Below are 24,777 nucleotides of genomic sequence, written 5' to 3' on the forward strand. Positions count from 1 at the left end.
TTTCGGGCTATTAAATATTATATGTTTGGGCTGGAGAGTCATTTTGTGTCAATGGACAAAAATATGGGCTATTAAAATTTTGAAGGGCTATAAAGGGTAAGTTTGTCTAAAGAAATAATTTAGCCAAAATAGACAGACTAGAACATCCGGCAGATTCTGGGCCGTAATAATCCTAAAGATAAAGTAGGCCATCCAATGTTCTATGCGAGCCAAGGTCCGATGCCACGTCGACGGTAGCAAAAATAAGCAATGACCGACGATGCTATGATTGGACCAATAACAAGTTTTTGTTAATGTTTCGCATTTTGATAGGAATCTGTGGATGGATTTTTCATTCCTCACACGGAGCCGTTTTGTGCGATTACACACTATCTCTTTTTTGTTTTTAAAAAATTTATTCGGTGAGAAATGAAGCCAAAAAAAAAAATGTTCTATGCGAGCTCAACTTTGGGTGACGCACAGACTCTAAGTAGTCACTCTAAAGGATTGTTATTTAGAAATTAGTCAATAATTTTGAATTTTAATTTTAAGTTTAATTTTTTCAAGACAAAAATTTCAGGTTTGTCCTGAAGTTAGAATTTTTGGTTTAAAATTTCAGGACAAATTAAATAATGACTAATTTCTAAATAGCATCCCTGAGAATGGTTGTCTGCGTACTTGCCCCGAAAATTAGTGTCAGGTGGCCATATTCCATACCGAAAATTAAAAAGTAACCAAACTTTCAAAATTAATTAAAATCTAGCCATTTTATATAGAGTTGGACAAACATACCCCAAACTAAACACCAAACCTCTAGCGTCTTTTTCTCTTCTTCTTGCTAATATTCCCATCACATTAAGCCCTAAAAATTTGACTCCTTCCTCTTTCTTGTGTCAGTTACTCTTTATTTGAATTAAAGTTATATCATTAGCCTAATTTAGCCATACCCCAATACGTATGTGCCGAGATCAAGACATATTGCCTTGCCATTAGCTTTAGGCACTACTTAATAAAGGTTTGCCTTTTGGAGTTCAACTAAAAATATTTATGAAAACTTGTAAAAATGCTGGAGTTAATGATAAAGTTCACGAAAAAATGCTGGCGTTCATGAAATAAATTACGAAGTTCATGAAAAATGCTGGAGTTCGTAAAAAGATGCTAGAGTTCAAGAAAAGATACTAGAATTCACTAGAGTTAATGTTGGAAGTTCATGATAAAATTTTGGAGTTCAGAAAACTGCTCAAGTTGGTAAAAGAAGTGTTGGAATTATGAAAAATGATAAAGTTCACACAAAAAATGTTGGAATTCATGAAAAAGATGGAGTTAACATTGGAAGTTCATGAAAATATATTGGAGTTCAAAACAAATATTGAAGTTGATATAAAAGCAGAAATTCATGAAGAGTTGTTGGAGTTGGAACTTCTAACAAGTGAAATTTCAGGATAGGATCTTGGAGTTTGAAAAGACAGAAAAGATGAAAAACTGAAATTCTCCTCTTTCTCTGTTCCAACTCCAACGTAATATGCTGGAGATGGATTTAAAGAAGCTTGAACTCTGAGTATAGTATTATGAGTTTAATATATATATATATATATATATATATATATATATATTTATTTATTTATTTATTTATTTATTCTGTTTTTAATAGAGGTATTTTTGTTCAAATTTTTTTTTTTTTGCATCTAAAAATAGTTAAATTTCAATTAGTTGTGAATCTGCAACTAATTTTCAATTACTGGTTAATTCAATTTTTACCAATTCTGACCTACCTTTATTTATGGAATATTTGAAGGAGAGCTTTGTAACTTTTTCTATAAAATTCTCTCTAGCTCAAAGAATTAGTTTGATTCTCCCTAAAAAAATAGTTAAGGAAAAATGAGTGTTTTTGTTAAAGGACTCACTATTGTAGAGAAGATCTCCTTGGCTCACGAGAATGATGGAAGATTGAATCATTCCTTCATTCTATTCCGGCTATTCCTTTCCGGCAGGTGATTTATCCATGAGCTAGAGAGATAAGAGTTTTGAGTCGCACGCAGGATATAGAAATCGGGCACTATCTATATATAGTAGCTTCTAGGTCTGCAACTAAACTAAAGGCTCTGGAACATAGTATACGCCTAGCCGATAGGCTAGCAGTAAGCTTGGCTACAGCGAAGCGCCTACCAAGCGCGAAGGAAAGGGCTGGTTCCTTGATATTAAGGTGTTGGTCGAAAAAGGCCACAGGTGGAAGCAACCTATGCTTTGACCATTCAATTGACTCCTTGTTGTCAGACCGTGCTTGCTGTCATGCTGACAAAAGCAGGGGTTTCGGTCGATTTTACCTACTATTGGATTTGAACTAATGACTCTCGTCATTTCCTTGCTGACCCATCATGCAAAAGGTACGCCGTTAAAGTGAGTGCGCTTTACATAAAGTAAAGGCTCTAAGCTCCGCTCCTTCGACTGATTGTTCGCATCGGGTAGCAAGGAAAGACAAGCAAAACCTTTATTGGATCAAGAAGCAACTGAGGAGAGAGAAAGGACCAATTGAAGTCCTCGGTGACCAACCATGGTCCCTGAATGCGTTTAGACACTTTCTTTAGCAGCTCCCAAAGAAAGACATCTCCTCTCACATATCAGGTTTGAGGCCTTTCATTTTCCATTCCTTTCGGGTCGGAAACGCGGGCTGCTAGTAGGGTTGTGCCCATTCTCCCTCTTCTTCCGCTTTACAACCGGAATAAGGAACCGCCGTGGGCTTGGCTTGTAGCAACTAAATATTGTTTGCGATAGAGCACCGTTGATTGGTCTATTGGCAAAGAAACCCGAGAAAAAAACTAGTCATTTTTGAATTTCTCACAGCCCTATGGATATTGTTGATGTTTTCACCATAAGGGAAATTAACATACCTTTAGTTTAGAATGGCCCAAGTACTTTTTTTGTTTGATCATTTAGATTTGAAATTCCCCATTACTAAGGGAAGAGAGTGTGGATCAGGTGTCCTCTTGGATGTTCCAAACCACCAAAGTTTGGGACTCAAAGTGTGCCCTTATTAAATGTATCCCGCATTTGTGATGCAAAAGTGCACGCCTTGAGCTTTACCCTTGATCATGGTTTCAAAATATTTGAAATAATAGTTGAAGATTATTTCAAATGACCCAGAGGTTCCACTGGTATATCAGACAAATATTATCATTAGGGTCACTTTGCTTGCTTTAATATTTGAGTTAACCTAAATAATTATTAAATAAGAACATCTGAGACAAGAACGCTACTTAGAAAGGATTTCAAATCAAGGAAGTGGATCTCATCAGTATCTTTGTCCAATCGGTATCAGTTCTTTAACATGTCCAAAAAGAGAATAATTTTGCTTCGAATCAAGATTACAGATCAGAAATCCTTTACCACAAGCTGAAATCACACAATGAACTGAATCCAAATAACTCTTATTGGTTAAATACGTTGCGTCTGTTCCTGTATGCTGATCTACACTTCACAGAAAGAATCTTGCAAAAAATGATGAATGATGACAGCAGAGCTAATAAATTCTCTCAGCTGTGGAAACTGGACGTAAGAAAACAACAATAACGGTTATGTTGTCTTTGCTGCCTCGTTCCGCAGCTTCTGTTGCTAACCTCTTTGAGCACATTCCTGGCTCTTTCACTGTGTCTCTGATTATGTTCACTACATCTGTCTCACTAACAACATCCCAAAGGCCATCACTGGCCATTACCTGATCAATTGAGTAAGGCATAAGCAAATGAACATTAAGATTTGCCTTCTGCTGCAACTACCATAAGCCGTATAAACATTTCTTAACATAAAAAGAACATATCTTTGTATACCCTCAGTGTAACACACTAAAGGTTAACAGATTGATCTGAAGCTTAGAAATACAGGGTTTGGCCTTGGGTTCTTTATGAGAGTTTCTTTAATGTTTTTTGTCTACATCATAAAGATCTTCAGCAAACTTCAAAAAATAACAACGAATAATACGTGAAAGGTAAGATATCTAGGCATCTCCTCACGTCCTAGATTCTAAAGAAAGCTCCTTGCCTCTCCTGGACTTACCCAACCACCAGGGGCGAAGCTAGAAGGTTACCTACGGATTTCGCCAAACCGATAGCTTCAGTCCAAACCTTGTATTTGTATTAAATCTGCTAAAATATATACAAAAATCAAATTCAAAACGCAGTTACTAACACCTGATGTCGCTATACCAGAATTTAGAACCCATAAAGATCTAATTCTGGCTCTACCTCTGCCAACCACAAAGAACCTATATTGCATCTTCAGCTTTTCCTCGTAACAATCTCAATGTAACTATATCATTAAAAATTGTAACTATATCCAGCCACATTATCAAGTCAAGATTAGAAAGAAAGTGTCAAAGACATGATAACTAACAAAAGAAAAAGAAAATAAAGGTATGTGGTTGTTGAATTGTGTGATTATCTCATCTAAAGTCTTAAGTTGCTAGGGAGAACACACTTTTATTTACTTAATTATGTTTTCAACATACCTCCTCAATGTGTGAGCTTGGATCACTTTTATTTGCTTAATTATGTTTTCAAATACCTCCTCAATGTGTGAGCTTGGATCACTTTTATTTGCTTAATTATGTTTTCAAATACCTCCTCATGTGTGGGCTTGGATCTTTTTCATGGGTCAAGAAGCAATTGAACATTCTTTTTGATGTTGGATGGCGGTGAGACTTGAAACCTCCCCTTACCTACTCTGATATCATGTTGAATGTGTGACCATCTCATCTAAAAGCTTAAGTTGTTAGATAGAGCATACTTTTATTTTCTTAATTATATCTTCAACCATGGTAAATGTAGATAAATCAGTAGAAGGCAAAATATGATGTGGTGCACCACGTTTATAGTACTCTTTATTTGTTCAATACATCGAACAAGACACGATGAGAAGCAATAGCCAGCCAAGCAAGAGAAAAAGAAGTTAAGAAGTCACCAAGGTAGGCTGAATGAAGTTAAGAAGTCGCCATTTTGTCAAGAGGAATGATATGTCATACGAAGAGGCATGAAAGACAAAGGAGGGGAGAAAGGGGGCCGACGCAAAGAGCTGGGAGCATATCTAGGTGGCCGGACTATGAGAGGATTTTGTGGGTGATGTTGCGCTAAAGTTGGATGGTAGTGAGCAGAGTGGGTGGAGGAAAGGGATGTATGAAAACGGGAAATGGAGGAAGGGAATATCTGGTGGTGCTGAAATAAGAGAGCACCACCAGAGAAGTTGAGGACGGAAACTGTACAAGGGCATGGGCATTAACAGGAGGTTAGCCGAAAGGGGCGAGGAAAAGAGGAAGAATGAAGAAAAAGAAAAAGAGGAGTCATGAGAAAGTGTTACTCTTTCTATATACAAGGGGCTAACACATTTCTTACCACATGCCTAATCAACCTTAATGTCCTATTTTCTCCTTTAGAATTACTGCATCTAGAACAGGTCAATAAATGACCCAGCAACATCTGGAGGCATAGAAAGCTACTAGCAAAGACTGGACCAAAAACCTATCAAACTTGATTTGGTGGCTCATCCTGCATACCAAAGGATCCTTCAAGATAAAACGTCCTAACATTAAGTCAACTTCAATTTAGATGGGCACTCAAGTATGTAGCATAGTGGTCAATAAAGTGGATGCAAACATCGATATCAATGTTCAAAACAAAGTAGAGACAAAAAAAACCAGGTGATTTCTTTTTCATACGTCTAAACCTTAGTAGGGTAGGGTTAACACCAACTTCTACCATGAAAGGTAGCAGGTAACAGGTGGAATAGTTGAGGTGTACATGAGCTGACCCGAACACTATTATAAATAAAATATAATAAAATAAAATAAATGACAAACAAAATGAACTGAGATTTAGGTAACTCTTAATGGGAACAAGGATTTGAAGGTTTGGCTGCTGGGCTCACCTTTCTTAACCAACAACTACCCCTCAATTGCAAAATAGTTGGGGGCTCCCTTACAAAACCGAAATAAAAAATTCTTATGTCAATATGAGAACATCCACATTTTCCCATTTATGTGGAGGTCTCATAGCCTTTTTCTCTTATAAATTCCTTGATTTGACCTTGCATATTCCCATGATCTTAAATCAATTTACAAATTCCAATATCAGCCAAGAGCTTCCCATCCTTCATCCACTCCCTTTCCCAACCTAAAATACTCACTAACAATCAACCCAATTCAAACCAGACAAAGCGATGAAAGCAAAAACAAAAAGTCCGAACGTATTCATGCATTTCAAAGTCAAAGTATTATGATTGACCACAAAGGACATAATAAAGGTCAAGAAAACATGGGGCCTCAAACCAACAAATCATTTTTCTTTTATAACCATGGTGTCCGGGTCAGCTTGCGCGCACTTCAACTAATTTCACAGGATATCTGTTACTTCCCACCAGCAACAGGTGCCAGGTAACTCTATCCACCAAGGCTTGGATAGATGGGAAGAAATCACCTAGTAACTTTTGCCTCGGCTAGATTTTGAACCTCATGGTTCTCACCCACTTCAATGACCACTAGGCCACACCTTAGGGTGCAAAATCATGCTAATGACAAAATGGAATCCACATCATTAGTTGTATGTTATTTGTGGGAACTGATTGTGCAACAAAAAGTATGTTTATATACCCAACACTTCTACAAAATGCCCAAATATACCTGTGTGGATATTGTGGGAAATATTGACACGGGAAAATTGTATTATTGATTAATTAACTAAGTGTTGATGTGGGACAATGTATATTACAACTATCTAAGGCTTGCTCTCAAGCCGGTGCATATAAATCATATATATTAAGCTTGTTACGGATATAACATATACGAGGACTAGTAAAAATATCTGCAAGCTGATCATTCGACTACACAAACTTTGTAATAATATCGCTTGCGAGTATCTTTTCTGACGAACTGATAGTCAATCTCATTGTGTTCAGTTCTCTTATAAAACACCGGTTTTATGCATTATGAAGGGCAGCATGGTTATCACACACAAATTCTATCTGACTGATTTCACCAAATTTTAATTTCTTGAGCAACTGTTTGATCCAAATTAACTCACATGTTGCCATAGGCAATACTCGATATTATGCTTCTATGCTAGATCGAGCCATCACATTCTATTTCTTGCTCTTCTAAGACACCAAATTACCTCCTACTAAAACACAATATCTAGACGTAGAACGTCTATCAGAAGGTGATCATACATAATCAATGTCTGTATATCCTACGATCAGCTCATGACCTCGATCCCCAAACAATAGTTCTTTGTTTGGCGCTGATTTTAAATACCGAAGAATTCGAACAACTGCATCTCAATGACTATCACAAGGAGAGTCAATAAACGGACTTACAATGCTCACGGGAAGGAAATGACAAGTCTTATCACCATGAGGTAATTCAACTTACCAACCATCTACCTATATCTTGCAGGATCAGTAAGAGGCTTCTCCTGTCCTGGCAGAAGTTTAGCATTCAGATCTATAGAAGTATCAATGGGTCTTCAACCCGTCATTCTTGTCTCCTCAAGAATATCTAAGGCATCCTTCTGTTGTGAAATAATAAGCCTGAGCTAGAATGAGCAGCCTCATACCTAGAAAATACTTCAATCCGCCCAAATCCTTAGTCTCGAAATGCTGAAAGAGATGTTGCTTCAAACTAGTGATACCATCCTAATCATTGCCAGTAATAATTATATCACTAACACAAACCACTAAATAAATACACAACTATGAAGCAGTATGCGGATATAATACAGAGTGATCAGCTTCACTGCGAGTCATACCAAACTCCTGAATAACTATGCTTAATTTACCAAACCAGTCTCGAGGAGATTGTTTTAAACCATAGAATGACCGGCGTAATCGACATACAAGGCTACTAGACTGCCCTGGAGTAACAAAATCAGGTGGTTGCACTATTTAAACTCCATCCTCAAGATCATTGTGAAGAAAAACATTCTTAATGTCCAACTGAAAGAGAGGCCAATGGCGAACAACAACCATGGATAGAAAGAGATGGATTGATGCTATTTTAGCCATGAGAGAAAGTCTCATTGTAATCAAGCCCAAAAATTTTGAGTATACCCTTTGGCAACACGGCGGGCCTTAAGCCAATCAATCTGGTCATTTAGACAAACTTTGACTGCATAAACTCAATGACAACCAACAGATGATTTACTTGAAGGAAGAGCAACAAGTTCCCAAGTACCACTCGCAAGTAAAGCAGACATCTAGTCAATCATAGCATGTCATCATCCTGGATGAGACAGTGCATCACATGTAGACTTAGGGATGGAAACAAAGGACAAAGAAAACACAAAAGCATAATAGGGTGATGATAAACGATGATAACTTAAACCGACATAACGTGGATTAGGATTAAGTATGGACCGCCGCATACCTTTCCGAAGTAAAATCAATGGACTAGGAGGAGACAAGTCCACAATAGGAGCAGGGTCAGGTGTAGGATGTGAATCAGCTAAGCCTGATGCTGGACGCGGACAATGACGATAAGTCAAGAATGGTATTCCTTTGGTTGGAGATCTAGGAGGAGCAATACTAGATTCCTCAACGGTCGGTATGGGTAAGACTTATGTGACTGAGGATGTAGGAGGAGCTATAGTAAACTCCTCAAGAGTTGGTATAGGTAAGACCTCAGAAATATCAAGGTGGCCAAAATAAGTAAAGTAAGGTCGAGACTCAAAACATATGACATCAGCTGACATAAGATACCTATGAAGATCAGGTAAGAAGCAACGATATCCGTTTTGAACTTGAGAATAACTAAGGAAGACACACTTGAGAGCACAAGGAACTAACTTATCCTTCCCGTGAGCTAAGTTTGAAAGAAGCATGTGCTCCCAAAAACACGAAGGGAAGAGAGTATAAGGGTGACTGAGCAAACAATAGTGAATATGGAATCTGACTTTGGATAGAAAATGAAGGCATCCGATCAATCAAATAACAAGCCGTGAGAACTGCATCGCCCCAAAAACATAGTGGAACATGGGACACAATGAGAAGTGTGCAAGCAGTCTCACTAAGGTGCCTATTCTTTCTCTGTAGAGGTATATAGACAAGATGTCTGATGAATAATTCCCTGAGAAGTCATAAACTACTGAAATTAGGAAAATAAGTATTCTAAGGCATTATCACTACGAAAGATGTGAATAGAAGCGCTAAATTAATTTTTTATTTCAGCACAAAACTCTGGAATATAGAAAATAACTCAGAACAATCTTTTATTAGGAAAATCTAAGTACATCTTGAGTAATTATCAATGAAACTAATAAAATAATGAAATCCTAAGATTGAACCAACTTTACTAGGACCCCATATATCACAATGAACTAAAGAAAAAACAGACTTTGCATGACTCTCAGCACTACGCGAAAAGGTGGCTCGGGTATGTTTCTCAAGTTGACAGCAACAATAACATACCAGTATAACCCCACAAGTGAGGTCGAGGGAGGGTAGAGAGTACCAGCCTTACCCCTACCCTGTGCAGGTAAAGAGTCAATTTCCAATAGACCCTCGACTCAAAGCAAGCATACATAATCACAACAGTACAGAAAAAAGATATGCATCAGTAAAAAAAGTCAAAAAAACAGTAACAGCAGCAAGATAATAGTAAAATCAAAACATAGCATCTTCAAACAGTAATAGAAATCTAACAATATGTAAATACGAGAATATCACTACCACTACTAGAATGAAAGGAAAGACGCTCGACTCTCTACTACCCCTCTACCCTGATTCTCGATCTCCACACTCTCCTATCAAGGATCATATCCCCGGTAAGCTAAAGTTGTGCTATGTCTTGCTTAATCACCTCCCTCCAATACTTTTTCGGCTTACCTCTACCCCTTTTCAGGCCAACCATTGCCAATCTCTTACATCTCCTCGTTAGGGCATCCGGACCTCTCCTATTCACATGCTCGAACCATCTCAACTTCGCTTCCCCCATCTTGTTCACCACGAAGGCCACACCTATCTTACCCTGAATATCTTCATTTCTAACCATATTCCTCCTAGTATGCCCACACATCCATCTCATCATCCTCATCTCCGCCACTTTCATATTTCCCAAGTTGACACGACTCATAATCTAGTATAGACAATCTAGGCACCATCTTCTGAAGCTTGGACAAACTCGGAGGTTCGAAACGTCTGTGAATTAGGTCTAGAGGATCTTTAACTGAACATGTTGTGGAGGGATTGAGCGAGGCAAGGTAGTAAAGGCCTTGTGAGTCACGCCCTATGCCAATCATATGTCTCGTACTGCGGTTCTACATAACAAAAGAATCATCAATAAAACATATACTATAATGGAGGGCATGAGTCAACTGACTACCAGATGCAAGATTAAAACGACAGCCAAGGACATAAAGAACATAATTTAAAGTGACAGAGGATAGTAGATTAGCTTGTCCAACTCCTTTTGCTTTTGTTTAGACTTCATTGGCTAAAGTAATATTGGGAAGAGATTGTGAATAAACAATATTTGACAAAAGTAACCTATTATCAGAAATATGATCAGAGGCGCTTGAGTTCATGACCCACGATCCAAGAGAAGTAGACTAGGAAACACAAGCAAAAGTATTATCAGCAACAGAAGTATCAGTTTGAGCAACAAAGGCTACTTATAGAGGTGCATGCTTACTTGCTCGATAATGAAGGAACTCATTATATTTCCCTTCAGATAAAGAAAACACTAGTTACCAGTAATCTCGGTTTGAGCAACATGAGCATTTTTAGGTGGTCGAACATGCAAAGAATACCACACATCACGAGTGTGTCCAAGCTTATTACAATAAGAACACTTGGGTCGAGATCTTCCAAAACGACCTCCTTCTCGTCTATTCTCCATAGTCTGAGATGCCCGATTTTTCACTGTCTAGGATGCTATAACGGTTGAGTCAGTTGTCTGTGATGAGATTGTAAGGCCCCGTAAAAATTTTCCTAAAAAACCCGGATTTCGTGATGCCGAAGTAGGCTTAGAAAGCTCGCCGCGGTTCGGACTTTTTTGGATTGAACAGTGCCTGGGGAGTTGAAGAAAAATATTGGGCAGAAGTAGGCATTTCTGCGGCCGCAGAAATACTGTGCGGACCTCAGAATGGTCGCAGACTGAGGCAGTTTTCTGGGGTGTTTTTTATGTCAATTTCGCGACCAATTATGCGACCGCATAACCGTTTCGCGGGCCGCACTTTGGTCGCATAGTCATCCTTAGACTTTTGCAGAGGGAGGTTCTGCGGCGCATTATGCGACCGCAGTACAGGTATGCGGGCCGCAAAACGGCCGCAGAGTGAAGCAGGCTAGCCCAGTTCCCAAAGCCACCTTTCGCGGTTATTTCGCGGACCGCATAATCATTATGCGATCGCATATGCGACCGCAGAACCTGTTCCGGAGCTTTATTTTTTGGGTTTTTAAACCCGACCCTGTTCCGTTAAAACACATCCCATAGACTATTTTGAGCTTATTTTTTATATCTTTGGAGTGAGAGAGAGAGTCCTAGAGGGAGAAAGTGATCCTCATCAAAAATTTCTCTTCAATTCTTGCTTAAGCCTTTGAAGATTATCAAGAGAAGCACCCTAGGTCTTCATCCTAAGAGGTAAGATTCTATCACCAAGCTCTTAAATTCGAAATATAACTAGAATGGGCAATTAGTAAGGTAGTTCATGGGGATGAGAGTGCTTACCTTGCATGCATGTATTCTTAAGGTACGTGGGGAGGTTGTGAGTTAAAGATAGAAAAAAATGGGGTGTGGGATGGTGAAGTCTTTCATAAAAGGGCCATGGAACCTTAATACACACATAGTGTTTGATAAAATGCTCAAGTGAGCTAGAATCATGATCGTTTTCCTAATTTTTTGTTCAATTTTTGCTATATTGCTAAAATAGATTGAAGTTGCTAATATTCCGGAACATATTAGAGTTTTAAGAAGCTCAATTGAGGTATGTTGGCTAAACCCCCTCTTCTTAGAATTGAATCCCATGATATTCATGAAATCGATGCTAGTCCCAAAATAAACGTCCTAGAAATTGCTATCCCGAATGTGCTTGTTCTGAAAATATATGTGTAATATGTATTCCCATGCTTTCATCATGTTATCTCGTCATCTTAGGAAATGTTCAAAACTTAGAATATGTGCTAAAAATGCCGAAAATTCAAGTCAAATTCGATTAAAGACTGTTATGCCAAATTGTGTGAAAAGCCTCTATGTGTCTTACATTCTAAATTGCTCACATGTGAAATCAAAAGTCTTGAATGAAAAACCGTGTTGTTATTGATGATAGTCATAATGTTGGAATGTGGAAAAGAACTTGAATCATGAAATACAGCCAAGCGCCAAGAATAACTTTATAATTGGGGTCACTCGTGCCATTGTATTGAAAAGATGGGAAAGAAATATGAATTGAGATGGCTGATTGAAAAGGGGTGATGTCTCAAATGAGATGGCTTAGCCGATCGGGCAGAGATCAGACTCCGTGTAAGGACACGGTGGTATTGTGGATGAAATTGTGAATATGGTTGATGTCTCAAATAAGATGGCTTAGCCGATCGGGCCGAGATCGGACTCCGTGTAAAAACACGGTGGTATTGTGGATTCTGGCATATTGGCACTAAAAACCACTCAACCTAATAACGTGGAAATCGACTTAAAAATCTATGTAATCCTTAACTTGATGTTTTAGTGTTATTTAAAGCTCATATTGCATTCTTGACTGTTTCCCCATGTATTATTGTTCATTCTATTAAGACAGTGTTTTAGTTTTACATACTAGTAGTATTCGACAGTACTAACGTCCCTTTTGCCGGGGGCGCTGCATCTTTAAATGGATGCAGGGGGTTCCATAGCAGACAGTGTTGATCACAGATAGTGTTGCATCCTCTTTCAGCAGACTCGGTGAGCCCCATTTCATTTCGGGGTCATGTATTGTACCTTTTGTTTATATTGTGGTCACTTTTTGAGGTATAGCCGGGACCTTGTTGCCGGCACCATCTTTACTCTCTTTTGTATCTTTAGAGGCTCCGTAGACACTATGTGGGTTGTATATGGGTGTTAGAAAGATCAACGGATCATGTTGTATTTTGGGTTCTTGTTCCACTCAGTCATGAAGATGTATGTATTTTGAAACTTAACAGTAACAAAATGAAACGACTTAGTAATGTATATATGTATGAACTTTCTACTGCCTAACTAATGAGAGCATGCCTTCTCTGGATCATAGGTGAGTCGGGTAGATAGTGTCTAGCATGCTTGCTCGATCGGGTTCACTCGGTTGAGCGCCGGTCGCGCTTCCCGAGGTTGAGGCGTGGCATATATTACCTAATTATGTGAATAATTGGTTAATTATTGATGTACATCAACTGTAGGATGACAGTTAGACTAGCCAGAATCGGATCGCATACTGAATCAAGGTCATTAGGAAATCCAGCGAGTTCAAGAACTAGAAACATCTTCTATCGTTACTCTTGTTGCTTTTCGACACTAGCAAAAGCTGCATCAACTTCTCAAATTTCTCCATGAATGCTTGTACTTGTCCCAAGTAAGTAGACATTCAATTCCTGTTTCTTTAAATTTGTCATCCGCGATATCACATCATAGAAACGAGATATGTCATTAGTGTATAAAGTGTGAGCCTTTTTCTAAACGAAATAACATGTCTAGAATGGACAAACAAAGGCATAGACATGGGATCAATAAATCACCACATGATACTGCATAATTGAGCATCGTTCTTCTCCCAAAATACTTTGGCTTTTTCATCTCCTGCTCTAGCCTTTTTGGTTAAGTAATATTGAATACCTTGACCCTTGCACCACAACCCAACAAAGGAAGGTTGTAGCAAGGGCAGTAAGGGTTCCGGAGTTATCATAACACTTGAACTTCCAATTCATGTGTTTTTGGAACCAAAAATATCCAACCATAATGACATGATAGATTTGAAGATTTTTCTAGCAAAATATCACCAAACACAAAAAAAGAATCAAAGGATAATCACAGTAGCTCGCCAGAAAATTTCAAACTTCCCGGAGTCTGTCTGTCTTGAAGAATTTTTGTCAAAATCTGGTCGAAATGTGCTTTACGCGTCGGCGCGCGTATTAGACGTGCCGGCGGATTCGAGGTTCTTACTGGCGCGTGGAGGGGTCTTTGCCGGAGAGCCTAACTGGGGTTTGGCCGCCTGTGATAGGGGAACCTTGTGCTAGCGTTGGATTGTGCACAACACTGAAGAAAAGGGAGATAATGCAAAACAGCCCTAAAAGGTCACCGAAAATTGAAGCACGGCAACTGCTTGGCAGGGTTTTTGTCTGAATGTTTTCTCACTGCCGCTCAGATACCATGTGAGAAATAATGATACGGAAAAACTGTATTATTGATAGCCCTATTTATCTATAATATTACATAGTACTACACAGCTATTTTCTGATGTGGGGCAGTATATATTACTACTATCTATAAGATATAACCAGAAATAAGAAGCTAAGTCTAAAAGGAGAATCAACTAATTTGGTCAGGAAGTGCATAAAATGTTGTCACATATTATCATAAAGATAGATTCACTACTAGAATTTCATAAAGATAGATTCACTACTAGAATTTCATAAAGATAGATTCACCACTAAAATTTGACAACATTAAGTAGTCATTGAAGTATCATGGAATGATATTTTCTTCTTGAGTAAAGTAAATGCCATCATGATGGAAGAATTAACAGTAGTAATACTTACAATGTATTCATCCTCTGCAGAAAGAGTAGTTAGAGTTATCTCAGGTTCCGCAGTTACAGCTGGCTTCAGATCATCATCACCGATAGACCTAGTGACCTAGTGAAAGTAAAATTAATCAGATTATTTAATGATAATAAAACTTCTATATTTTCTAAGATCCTAAATCACCAATTGTTTATTTCCCCACAATAAGGCCTAAATCACCAACTTTTAAGATAATATATCCTATTTATCACTGGTCTCAGCCGGATACTGAACCAGATTAAATTGCCACTAGTCTAGAGGTGTTTAGCACCCCTTCATATAATTTTAAACTTGGAAAATTTTCCATACTAATATAACACAAGTCATCAACTAACCATTCGCCATACAATACATGAAGAATGAGTCAAGGTACTGCATTAATTGGCTACTATGATATTAATACATTTATAACGTTTATAAGAACTTGTCATTGAGCTAATGATATCTACATATTTTATAACTGCTCTTGAAGGAATATAACACAGACACCACTTTCCCTCACTAAAATGGATCGGGTAATGTGCATATACATTTCGTACATGCACTAGTACTCCTTCATTTTTTTAACATCAAATAGCTTTTTGGGGATGTTTATTTAAAATGGAACTGGGATCGGAAGGAAAGTGAAAATCATAAGACATAAGACAAGGGGATTCTCCTGATAAAAAATATAACTTCGGAACTGTAAGACTCCAACCAACCAGGAATACATAAATACAGATTTGCAGAATATACACGCGCATAGAAGGATGCAAGAATATCCAAGCCAAGGGGCAAAAATGGACAAGAATATAACAATTGACAGGAATGCTAGAATTCTGTATACTAGAAAAATCATCAGATAGTGCCAAAAAAGATGTGAAACTGGAAAGACTAACCTGGAGAGCCGCATCACCAACCCTCCATGTATCCACTTGCCATTTGACAAGGCCACCTGCACGGATAATACGCTCCCGCTCCTCATGACAACTTGCAACATGATCCTAAAACAGTACCATATATTAGTGCAAATGCAAAGCCATCTGATTTCATCAGAAAGTAGGCTAAGTAAATGAACATCTCACCCTACTTAGAGCATACGGATTACCAGCTCGACACAAGACTGTTCTGCAATCACCAGCATTAGCAACAATAAGTTTGTTTCTGACGATAAGAGCAGCTATTGCAGTACAACCAGGGTGCCAATCTTTCTGAACTGCTCCCTTGCGTTTGCGACAAGAATCAAGTTGTGTCCTGAATGCAACATCTGTCTTTATGAATGCTTCAAAAAGCGCATCAGAGGGACTGCAAAGTCATAAACATCCATGAGTTGTGTGCCTCGTCTCTCTAAAAAACTTCTTGGTCATTCACACACGAATGAAATTGGAGAACAATCAGAGGCAAGTTAAGCACGTAAAACCTGCTAACTGAACCAAGATTCTGCAAAAATCCTGGTAAGGCTCCAGCAGAAAACTCAGCTGCTGCTGAACCTGTAGGCACACTAATTAAGACTGCTATTCCAGTGAAATATTTTTCTAATAAGTTTTACGTACGAAAAAAAGGGCTTCGTAAAGGCCACCACCTCCTTGTTTGCTTAACCATAAAGTACAATCACTTAGGTGTCAAAAAGTACAATTACTTTATTACCATTGCTATTCTAGTTTTAATTGTTGTTGAGTTTCGTACTGTTATTATTATGAACAAACAAAAAAGGCAATATAATGTTCGATACTATATAATGTTCGATACTATTTTCCCGTTCATCAAAAACCAAATAGTAAACACATGAAGCAACATATGATACCAATGTGTTCCTTCAAAATTACTAGACTCCCACATTTCTAGCTCTTCAATCTCATTAAGCAAATAAGAACATTCAATTAGGCAGTGTAAAAAGATTACTTATTCCCTTACGATGATAGTTAACCTAAGGGTATAATGTATAGGAATTAAGAAATTTGTTCAATCCATTTTCTTCAAAATTCTACTACTTTTCTCCCACAAGTAGAATACTCAGTGGTGATTTAGTGGTGATTTGATTCAACAGTTAAAATCACTAACACAGAAAAGTACTGTATATCCTACCTCGATGACCATCAAAGATTGCAAAGACGTGAATATCCTTTTCATCACACACTTGAGGCATAAGGAAGTGTCTATCTTCCATCGTTTCCCTTCTTCCACATGATGCAAAGGAACCCCAAGATAGAACTGGACTATATACATGATCTTCTGAATGATCCAGCCATGCGCTAGCAGCAAGGGCAATAGGGACCCTTTTCGAAAATTCTTTACCCTGACCGAACCAGCTAATATTCTCCTGATAGCTTTGGATATTTGCACCATCAGAACCATTTGAAGAAATAAAAGAATCCGCTGACACCATTTCTGTACGGCTCCTTCCAATTTCATCTGCCAGAATGGAACCAAGCTCCACGACAATATCATCAAAAGAAGGCCTATTTTGCGGATCTTTATCCCAACATCTTTCTATCAAAGAGAGTAAACAAGCTGAAGCACCGGATCGAAGATCAGCTAGAACGGGCCGTAAGCCTTCAGATACAACGGCTGCAGTAAGTCGCTGCTCAGTGTAGTTCATTTCAAGCACAGTATGGGCCTATCATAAGCAGATATAGGAACCAGTAAGCATCTAAGATATGTGACAGAGTAAATCAACTGCTCGTAAGTTCTTATTCTACATGTTTAAAAGAATCATATATCCGGAAATCAGTCTCTTGAATTAAAGCCAACTACCATCTCGTATGTGGAGGAAAAAACTTAAGAGTTCTTCCACCATTTCAAAGGAGAGCAGCTTCTTACGAATCCTATTAACCATAAAATTGCTCCTATCTCATAAGTGTTCAACAGCAACAACAACATACCCAGTATTATCCCACACCGTGGGGTCTGGGGAGGGTAGTGTGTACGCAGACCTTACCCTTACCTTGTGAGGATAGGCATAAATAAATAAAATTAGAGTAACAGGATAAGAGTGAGTATGCCTTTGATCAGTGTAATAAGACAACAAGTAGCTAAAAAGGTATTCATTGTATTCCTTCCAATTTTATAGCATGTTTACATCAATATCTAAACCCCCAATAGCTTGAGAGAATAATTTATCTGGGTATTCCCAAACTTACTTCCTCTTTTCTCATTCTGCATTTCTCTTTCTCTTCTTTTCATTCTACATTCTGGAAAGACATTCATTTATGTTGTGCGTGATTGTTTACCCAATAAAAAAAATAGAACTGAAGAATAACCAACAACCTTATGCAGTTTTTTTTTTTTTTTTTTTTTTGTGAAAGGTAAAATTTAACTTACAGATGATAGGTTAAATAAAAGTTGACAATTCGCGGGCCCTAACAAGCTTGAGGTTGAGGTGTATTTGTTGTTGTAATTAAAGGCTGACATTTTGAGGAAGTGAAAGAAAGACCAACCTGTGCCTCTGAACGGAGATCAGTGTACGGAACTACGCCAGTAAGCAGCTCACTGCAACATTATGAATCCACAAGAACTTGCTCTTAAAATGCAGAATACGAAAAATGTTTCATAAAATGTTCCAAATAAAAGACACATCTGAGTATTACTTGGTATCAGCTATAAGGTGAGGACAAATAAACACTTGCTGCCTCATGCAGCCCATCATAGTATTACTAACGAAAGGGAAAAGGATTTGCGAGTAAATTGAATACAATAACACAAAACTAGCTCATAATGGAAACAACCAAGTCATTGTCGTGATCCATTAAAAAGAAGATAATAATAGAAAATAAACGCGAGGCTGGTGCAAGCATCAATGATGTCTCTAATTATTATCATGGGGACACACAAAAGTTTTTGAAACCACACTTTCTGGAAGAAATTTTCAGAGGCCTTAAGAGGTCGCATGTTCTTCTGCATGCAGGAGTTGCCCATACGTAGTTCTTAAATCCTTATCCACAATATTATGGAGGTAGCAAGGGGTACTTCACTTTTAAAAGCTAATCTTTTTTTTCAATAACTAAGACTGAACACAGAACTTGGGCAGTTACTCATGAAAATTCTTGCATGCAAAGTCTGAGGAAGTCAGTTATATCCAAGGTGGGGAAAACAATGCCCGAAACACATTTGCAACTCGGAAGGTCTTTTGTTGAGCAATTCTTCTATCTGATAACAATTAGGGTTTCAAACTAGAGATAATATACAGTAGCTAATCAACTTGCTTCTACACACAAGAATCTTGACATATCCATGTTGCTGCAGAGATAGGACATCAAGATAACAAGGTAAAGTAGCTGACAGATAACAAAAGCTGGCAGTAAATATGAATCAACTTCATCAAATGATGACTTAGATGAAGTCAAAGCTGAAGCATTCCATTTAAATTCTCAGAAGATCCTTTTCACGTCAGGTTGTCAAATTCATCCATGTTTATGCTCTATATATCATAACATAGAGAACATTCAGTCCAGGTGGAGTAATCTGTATGAAGGTTGAGGGTTAATGTGTTTACGAGATATCTGTGGACCCTAAATGTACATATTTCCAGTATCTGTAAGATGAACATGTGAGGCAGTTTAGGGTAGATCAGAACCTGTATTTGGCATGTGAATGAATGAGTTTTTGCTTGCTATAGATGGATTCTATTACCCCAACCTAAATGGAGCACATTTCATGTTTATGCTAATCTTTTCTCTCTAGAGTTTATGCAGCTAAAAGATTTATTTGGATTGAATTCATTTGAATTTTTTGTACAGAAATATTCAACCCTTGGTGCTTCCACTCGTCTTGCCACTCCATCTTCGTGGAGAAGTCCATCCAACCAGCATTGTGACAACCAAAGATTGATGCTAAACCATTTAGGAAGCTACTTGTTCAGACGCAAAACAACATCCAATCAGCATACATTTTATATTGAGGTTAGGCATTACAAGTTAGTATCAGGTAAGTGAACTTGCAGAATCAATTGCATTTCTAAGTGTGATGCAAAAGCAGCTTGTGACCGCAAAACTTACTTCACTGATATTCCAAAGCTATATACATCAGATTTTTCAGTCTGTATCTCTTTCCTCAGCACCTCTGGTGCCATGTAAATAAGCGTACCAACCATATTCCTCTTATGGAAACCTCCAGTAGGCTTGCCAGTAGATTTCCAGTTTTCAGTGGAAACTAGTTTAAGATTCTTTTTGTATTCTGCCAGACCAAAGTCAGCAAGACGTGGTTGTAGCTGTCTATCAAGCTGCAGTATAGCAAAAACAAATGTGCCAATGAATTATAGCATGAGGTAATTGAGAGAGGGCTTCTGAAGGGGTTAAACTTATTTAAAGTTGACAAGGATATACATAAAAACTGCAGAAGAATCAGGAAGATCAAAGACATTACAAGAATGTTCGCTGGTTTCACATCCCTGTGCACAATCCCGAGGTTATGTAGGTATTGTAGGGCCTTTGCTGTAAAAGGAGAAAAGTATTGTAATTTTTGCTAAAATTGAATTGATTCATTTTCATTGAGAGAGGAATAAAGGAGAGAAAAGAAGGAAGCCTAGACGACTCAATACAGCTTTCCTATGTAGCCAGCAACACGACAGAGCAGCAGGGGGATATGGTTTTAGATATCACTATGTATTAGGCCATAGGCCATGTTTACTTAGGACTAGCTGGTGTGCTTTGATTTCAAAAAGAGTTTGGAGAAAGAAATGTCATCTAAGCAACCATCTTTTATGTTTAGAACCATTTGAAAGAATGGCCAGATTTAGGGGAGAAACCGAGGAGGAAGAGAGTGGGAGATACTTGACTTTAGAAGGAAAAAACATCTTAGCTAGCACATTACTCTTTCTTCAGTAAGATCCACAAATTACTAGACCAGTAATCAACAAAATGCAATGGCGTTTCCTGAAACGTCGTTGTTTACTGAAACGCCGTGGTACTCGCTTCCGGCTTCCCTCCTCCTATTTTCTGTTTCAGTTCCATTACCCAATGATCTTCTTCTATATACTTCATCATGGTTAAATAAATTCTCAATAGTTGAAATAATTACTAAACTACTAAATCTCAGCAGTTCAGTTGTCTACTAATGATTCTAGCATTATCCATGCCCTTTTTTTCCCCATTTCAGTCCATATGTGCTATCATCAATGAATCACAATCTGGTATTGTAGACTTCCAATAGAAGCTCATTTATTATTTTTCCCTTATCACATTCTTTTCTTTTTCTTGATAAATATCTGTTTAATCACATTCTAACAGATCCCATTCTCAATGCAAGTTTCACAATATTAATTGTTCACCTTGGTGGAAAACATTATAAATTCTTTGGCATTACTTCAAATCATTAACTTTATTAGATAAGCTAACATCCCTACAACGGAAAAAAGAAAACAATTACTCCCTCCATTTCAAAAAGATTGTCCTAGTTTGACTTGGCACAAACTTTAATAAATAAGGGAAGACTTTGCAGATATGTGGTCTTAAATAAGCCATAATATTTGTGTGGCTGTAAAACTTTTGAAACTTGTGGCCTGAAACTTGTCATAGCATTTGTGTGGCTACAAATGCTCCCTATTAAGGAAATACTGAAAGGTGTCAATACTTTTTAAACGGACTAATAAGGAAATAGTACAACTCTTTTTGAAACAGAGGGAGCACGCACTATCCATGATAACACATAAAATGACAAGCAGCTGGAAAATGCAAATGCATAACACACCTAGACGAGTTGCAACTTCAAGTGCCTGTCTTATACTTGGGCTCCATTCATCCACGTGTAATTTCCCGGCAAGATTTCCGGACTCGTAAAATTCAAAGAAAAACATGTAATTTGGCGGCTTGGCATGCGCCGCCAGTAGTTTTGCTATCCCCGGATGATCCAATTTGCTATAGCCAAACAGCATTTTAACAAAAATTCACAAACAAATAAATTAGCCAAGCTCAAAAGCTTAACCATAAATCACAATTTTCTCATACGTAAAGATAAGGTAAATATACTAGCTTTGCCATTTAGAAATGGCCAATTTGCTATATCATTCTTTTTCTTTGTATAAGTGACACAACTTGTTATTCCCTCTAGTTCAAAAACAATGAAGGGGTTCAAAGTATGAGTGTCAAATCTTCTAATTTTCATTCTCAGTTTGTACATCAAATTCTGAATCTTCTTAACTACAATATTCAGAAACTCGATAAAAATACTATATAAATTACAACTTTTTATAAGTAAGAATATTTTAAAAACTATATAAAAAATTCTTGCTCAAAGAAGCTGTTTGACTCCCTATACAGTAATAGTGTCATAGAAAGTGGATATTCAAACCACATTAAACAACAAGACACTCGAACAAATTAACCGAGCTCAACCACAGAACCCCATACCAAACAATTTGCTCATAGTTAGAACTACTAGCTTTGCCCATACACCATTCACAAAAAAACACATAAAGACAAAAACTAATCAATCTCAAACATATATAAACAACACAGCCCTATACTCAAACAAAATAAAGTGATGAATTTCACCATAATAATTGCAGTTCTTTATGGAATTTATCAATATCCTCATAGGTGGACAAGATGGGTTTTTTCACAGCAACTCTTTTACCATCAAGAATGGCTTCATACACCACACTTTCAGCCCCTGCAATCAAATGCCTTAAACCAATCAAGATTAGTAAAAATTGAATGTCTATATAGATTTCAATTTTTTTATAAAGGAATAAAGACCTCGAGCAATAGGGTGAGAGAGAGAATAAGAAGGAAGAGGGAGATGAATGGGGATTTTCGGGCTGGTACAGCAACCACGAATGCAAGTGTTAGGTTCCAAGATTTCCAGACCCATGTTCCTGTCCTCTCTTCCTCGTGAAATTGTCTTATCGAAATCAAAGATTGCAGCGAGGAAGAGAAATGGACATGCAAGAATGAAGCTCAGAAATATTATTGGTAACCATACATATTCTTCAGTTAAAAGGTGGACTCAGTTGGAGGAACTTTCCGCGGTTGGTAAGCAAGTTCGTCTCCTCTTGGAACCCATTGGCTACATTTTTGCAAGGGAAATTACAAGTTATGTCCGTACATGAGCGACTTATTATAAAAATTAGTCAATTTAAATGCTATCAATATTAGTCAAATGCTATCAATATTACTGTATTAGCTATCCGTACGTGAGCGACTTATTACTATTACTGTATTAGTCAAATGTTATTAATATTAGCCAATTAGCTATTTGTCATCAAAAAAATCAATTTTTTGCTCTTTTTTAGTGGGTATTGTTGAAATATATTGCGTACATATTAAAGAGTGTGAATCTCAGTTTTGGGATGATTTGGTAGAGTTTTTAGGTGGTTTGAATTGAAAATTCGAATTAGAAGATTAACATGAAAAAATATGATATGTGTATCATTTGTGTATCACGTAAGTATCATATGTGTATCAAATATGTATCACGTGTATATCCATGTATGCATGTATGTGAGATACATACGTGATATAAGTTTGATATATGTGTCGCTAGAGAATTTTTTAAACTCGATTGTAACTATAAATTTGATACCAAATAAGTCCAAATCACCTCCAATCTTGCTCGAATTGTGTATATTGCTTCATCTATATGTTTTCAACGAATTCCAACCATTCACATCGGGAAAAAAAAAATCCTTTTTAGCCTAAGTTTTTTAATATTGTATATCATTGGTAATGAATTTTGACTCCAAACTAGTTTAACTCACCTTCAAGCTTTGTCAAATTTTGTATATTGCCTCATCAATGTGTTTTCAACAAGTCGCAATAATACTCATTAAAAAATCTTTGATTTCCTATATTTTTTTCATGTTGTATATAATTGGTTATTTTTTATAACATGACTAAAAATGGCTAGTTATTGGTAAATAGTGTTTTTTTGTTACATTCACGTAAGATTCTCTTTTTGTAACGTGACGAATAGTCTGTTTGGCCAAACTTCACAACGAATAAGCTTATTTTGAGAAATGGTTTTTTTCAAAAGTGATTTTCTCCAAAGTACTTTTGGTTAGAAGCAGTTCGTGTTTGGCTGATTAATTTGAAAAGAAATTTTGAATAGTAATTAATATTTGGCCAAGCTTTTAAAAAGTGAATACCTGTGGAGTATAGCCAAGTGGTAAGGCATCGGTTTTTGGTACCGGCATGCAAAGGTTCGAATCATTTTACTCCAGATTATGAACGCCTGATCGGATCTGTCAAGAACGAGTCCTAGGTATAAAAAATCTAGTAAATAAAAGAAATCAAAAAATAAATAGTGGGTTCCTTCGTTTCTATGGTTACTTCTTAAACGGTGAGGTCTTCTCTATACACCGGAACCTTTACTTTATATTTCAATTTAATATTTAATCAACTAATTGATGTTATTGGGAACCTACGGCTTTGATTTTTATTACTTTTGCAGGAGCTATGACGTCATTCCTTGCGGCAACCGCTGGAATATTACAAAATGATCTAAATTTCTCAAAAGTATTTTTCAAAAAAGTATTTTTGGAGAAAAGTTATTTTTTCTGCTTATCCAAAACGGCTTCTACTTCTTTTCAAAAGCAACTTTTTTTCTTCTAAAATCTTGGCCAAATACTTCAACTTAAAAAAAGAAAGCACTTTGTTTGAAAAAAAAATGCTTTTAGCGTTGGAGAAGCTTGGCCATACAGGATAGAACTCGTATGCCCTGTTATTAAGATAATAATAGAAATTTTATTTATATGTATTGTAAATAAGAGCAAAATGAAACAAGAATTGAGAGAAAAGAATATTCCCATTCAATTCTATATTAATACAAAAGGTAAAATACCTTTTATAAGGTGTAAACATCATCTAAAAGTTACAATTCTTCAATTGAAATATGTGATAAGTATATAGATTCATTGAATAAAATGTATAAGAAAATTGAACGGGCATCCACATTAAACCATCTTATTCGTAACAATAACAGTGCGGTACTAAAGAGAGAATTGTAATGTATTAAATCGATAGTTATAATAGAGACTAAGACACAATATCCGATACTAAATCATAATGAAACAACGATATTAATCAGCGGTTATAGGGACATAAGAATAAAATATCTAAGAAATTG

General features: G+C 37.1%; 1 protein-coding gene and 1 non-coding gene across 2 annotated transcripts; one reads left to right on the forward strand and one right to left on the reverse strand.

The window, feature by feature from the left end:
- The first annotated feature begins 213 nt into the window (after positions 1-213).
- Positions 214-369, forward strand: LOC142176915 (small nucleolar RNA snoR2/U65). The gene has a single exon (XR_012705718.1). It is a non-coding gene; the product is annotated as a small nucleolar RNA snoR2/U65 (small nucleolar RNA).
- A 2,874-nt stretch (positions 370-3,243) lies between these two features.
- Positions 3,244-22,765, reverse strand: LOC107785034 (protein kinase and PP2C-like domain-containing protein). Its single transcript, XM_075243485.1, has 12 exons — positions 22,410-22,765; positions 22,206-22,323; positions 21,403-21,569; positions 20,080-20,147; positions 19,713-19,936; positions 18,156-18,207; positions 16,804-17,335; positions 16,139-16,208; positions 15,804-16,023; positions 15,618-15,722; positions 14,716-14,811; positions 3,244-3,691 (listed from the first exon to the last, which is right to left on the reverse strand). Exons 1-12 carry the CDS (start codon positions 22,522-22,524, stop codon positions 3,497-3,499), a joined length of 1,962 nt encoding a protein of 653 aa, XP_075099586.1. The 5' UTR covers positions 22,525-22,765; the 3' UTR covers positions 3,244-3,496.
- Positions 22,766-24,777: the final 2,012 nt, after the last annotated feature.

The sequence above is a fragment of the Nicotiana tabacum genome, chromosome 22, assembly GCF_000715075.1.
Source record: "Nicotiana tabacum cultivar K326 chromosome 22, ASM71507v2, whole genome shotgun sequence".
Lineage (NCBI taxonomy): Eukaryota > Viridiplantae > Streptophyta > Magnoliopsida > Solanales > Solanaceae > Nicotiana > Nicotiana tabacum.

Excerpts from the sequence above, each read along its gene's own strand:
- LOC107785034 (XM_075243485.1), bottom strand. The coding sequence starts at position 22,524 with ATGGGTCTGGAAATCTTGGAACCTAACACTTGCATTCGTGGTTGCTGT. Across the intron at positions 22,324-22,409 it reads CTCTCACCCTATTGCTCGAG|GGGCTGAAAGTGTGGTGTAT; the intron begins GTCTTTATTCCT and ends ATTTGATTGCAG. Across the intron at positions 21,570-22,205 it reads AAAGAACTGCAATTATTATG|CAAATTGGATCATCCGGGGA; the intron begins GTGAAATTCATC and ends GTTTGGCTATAG.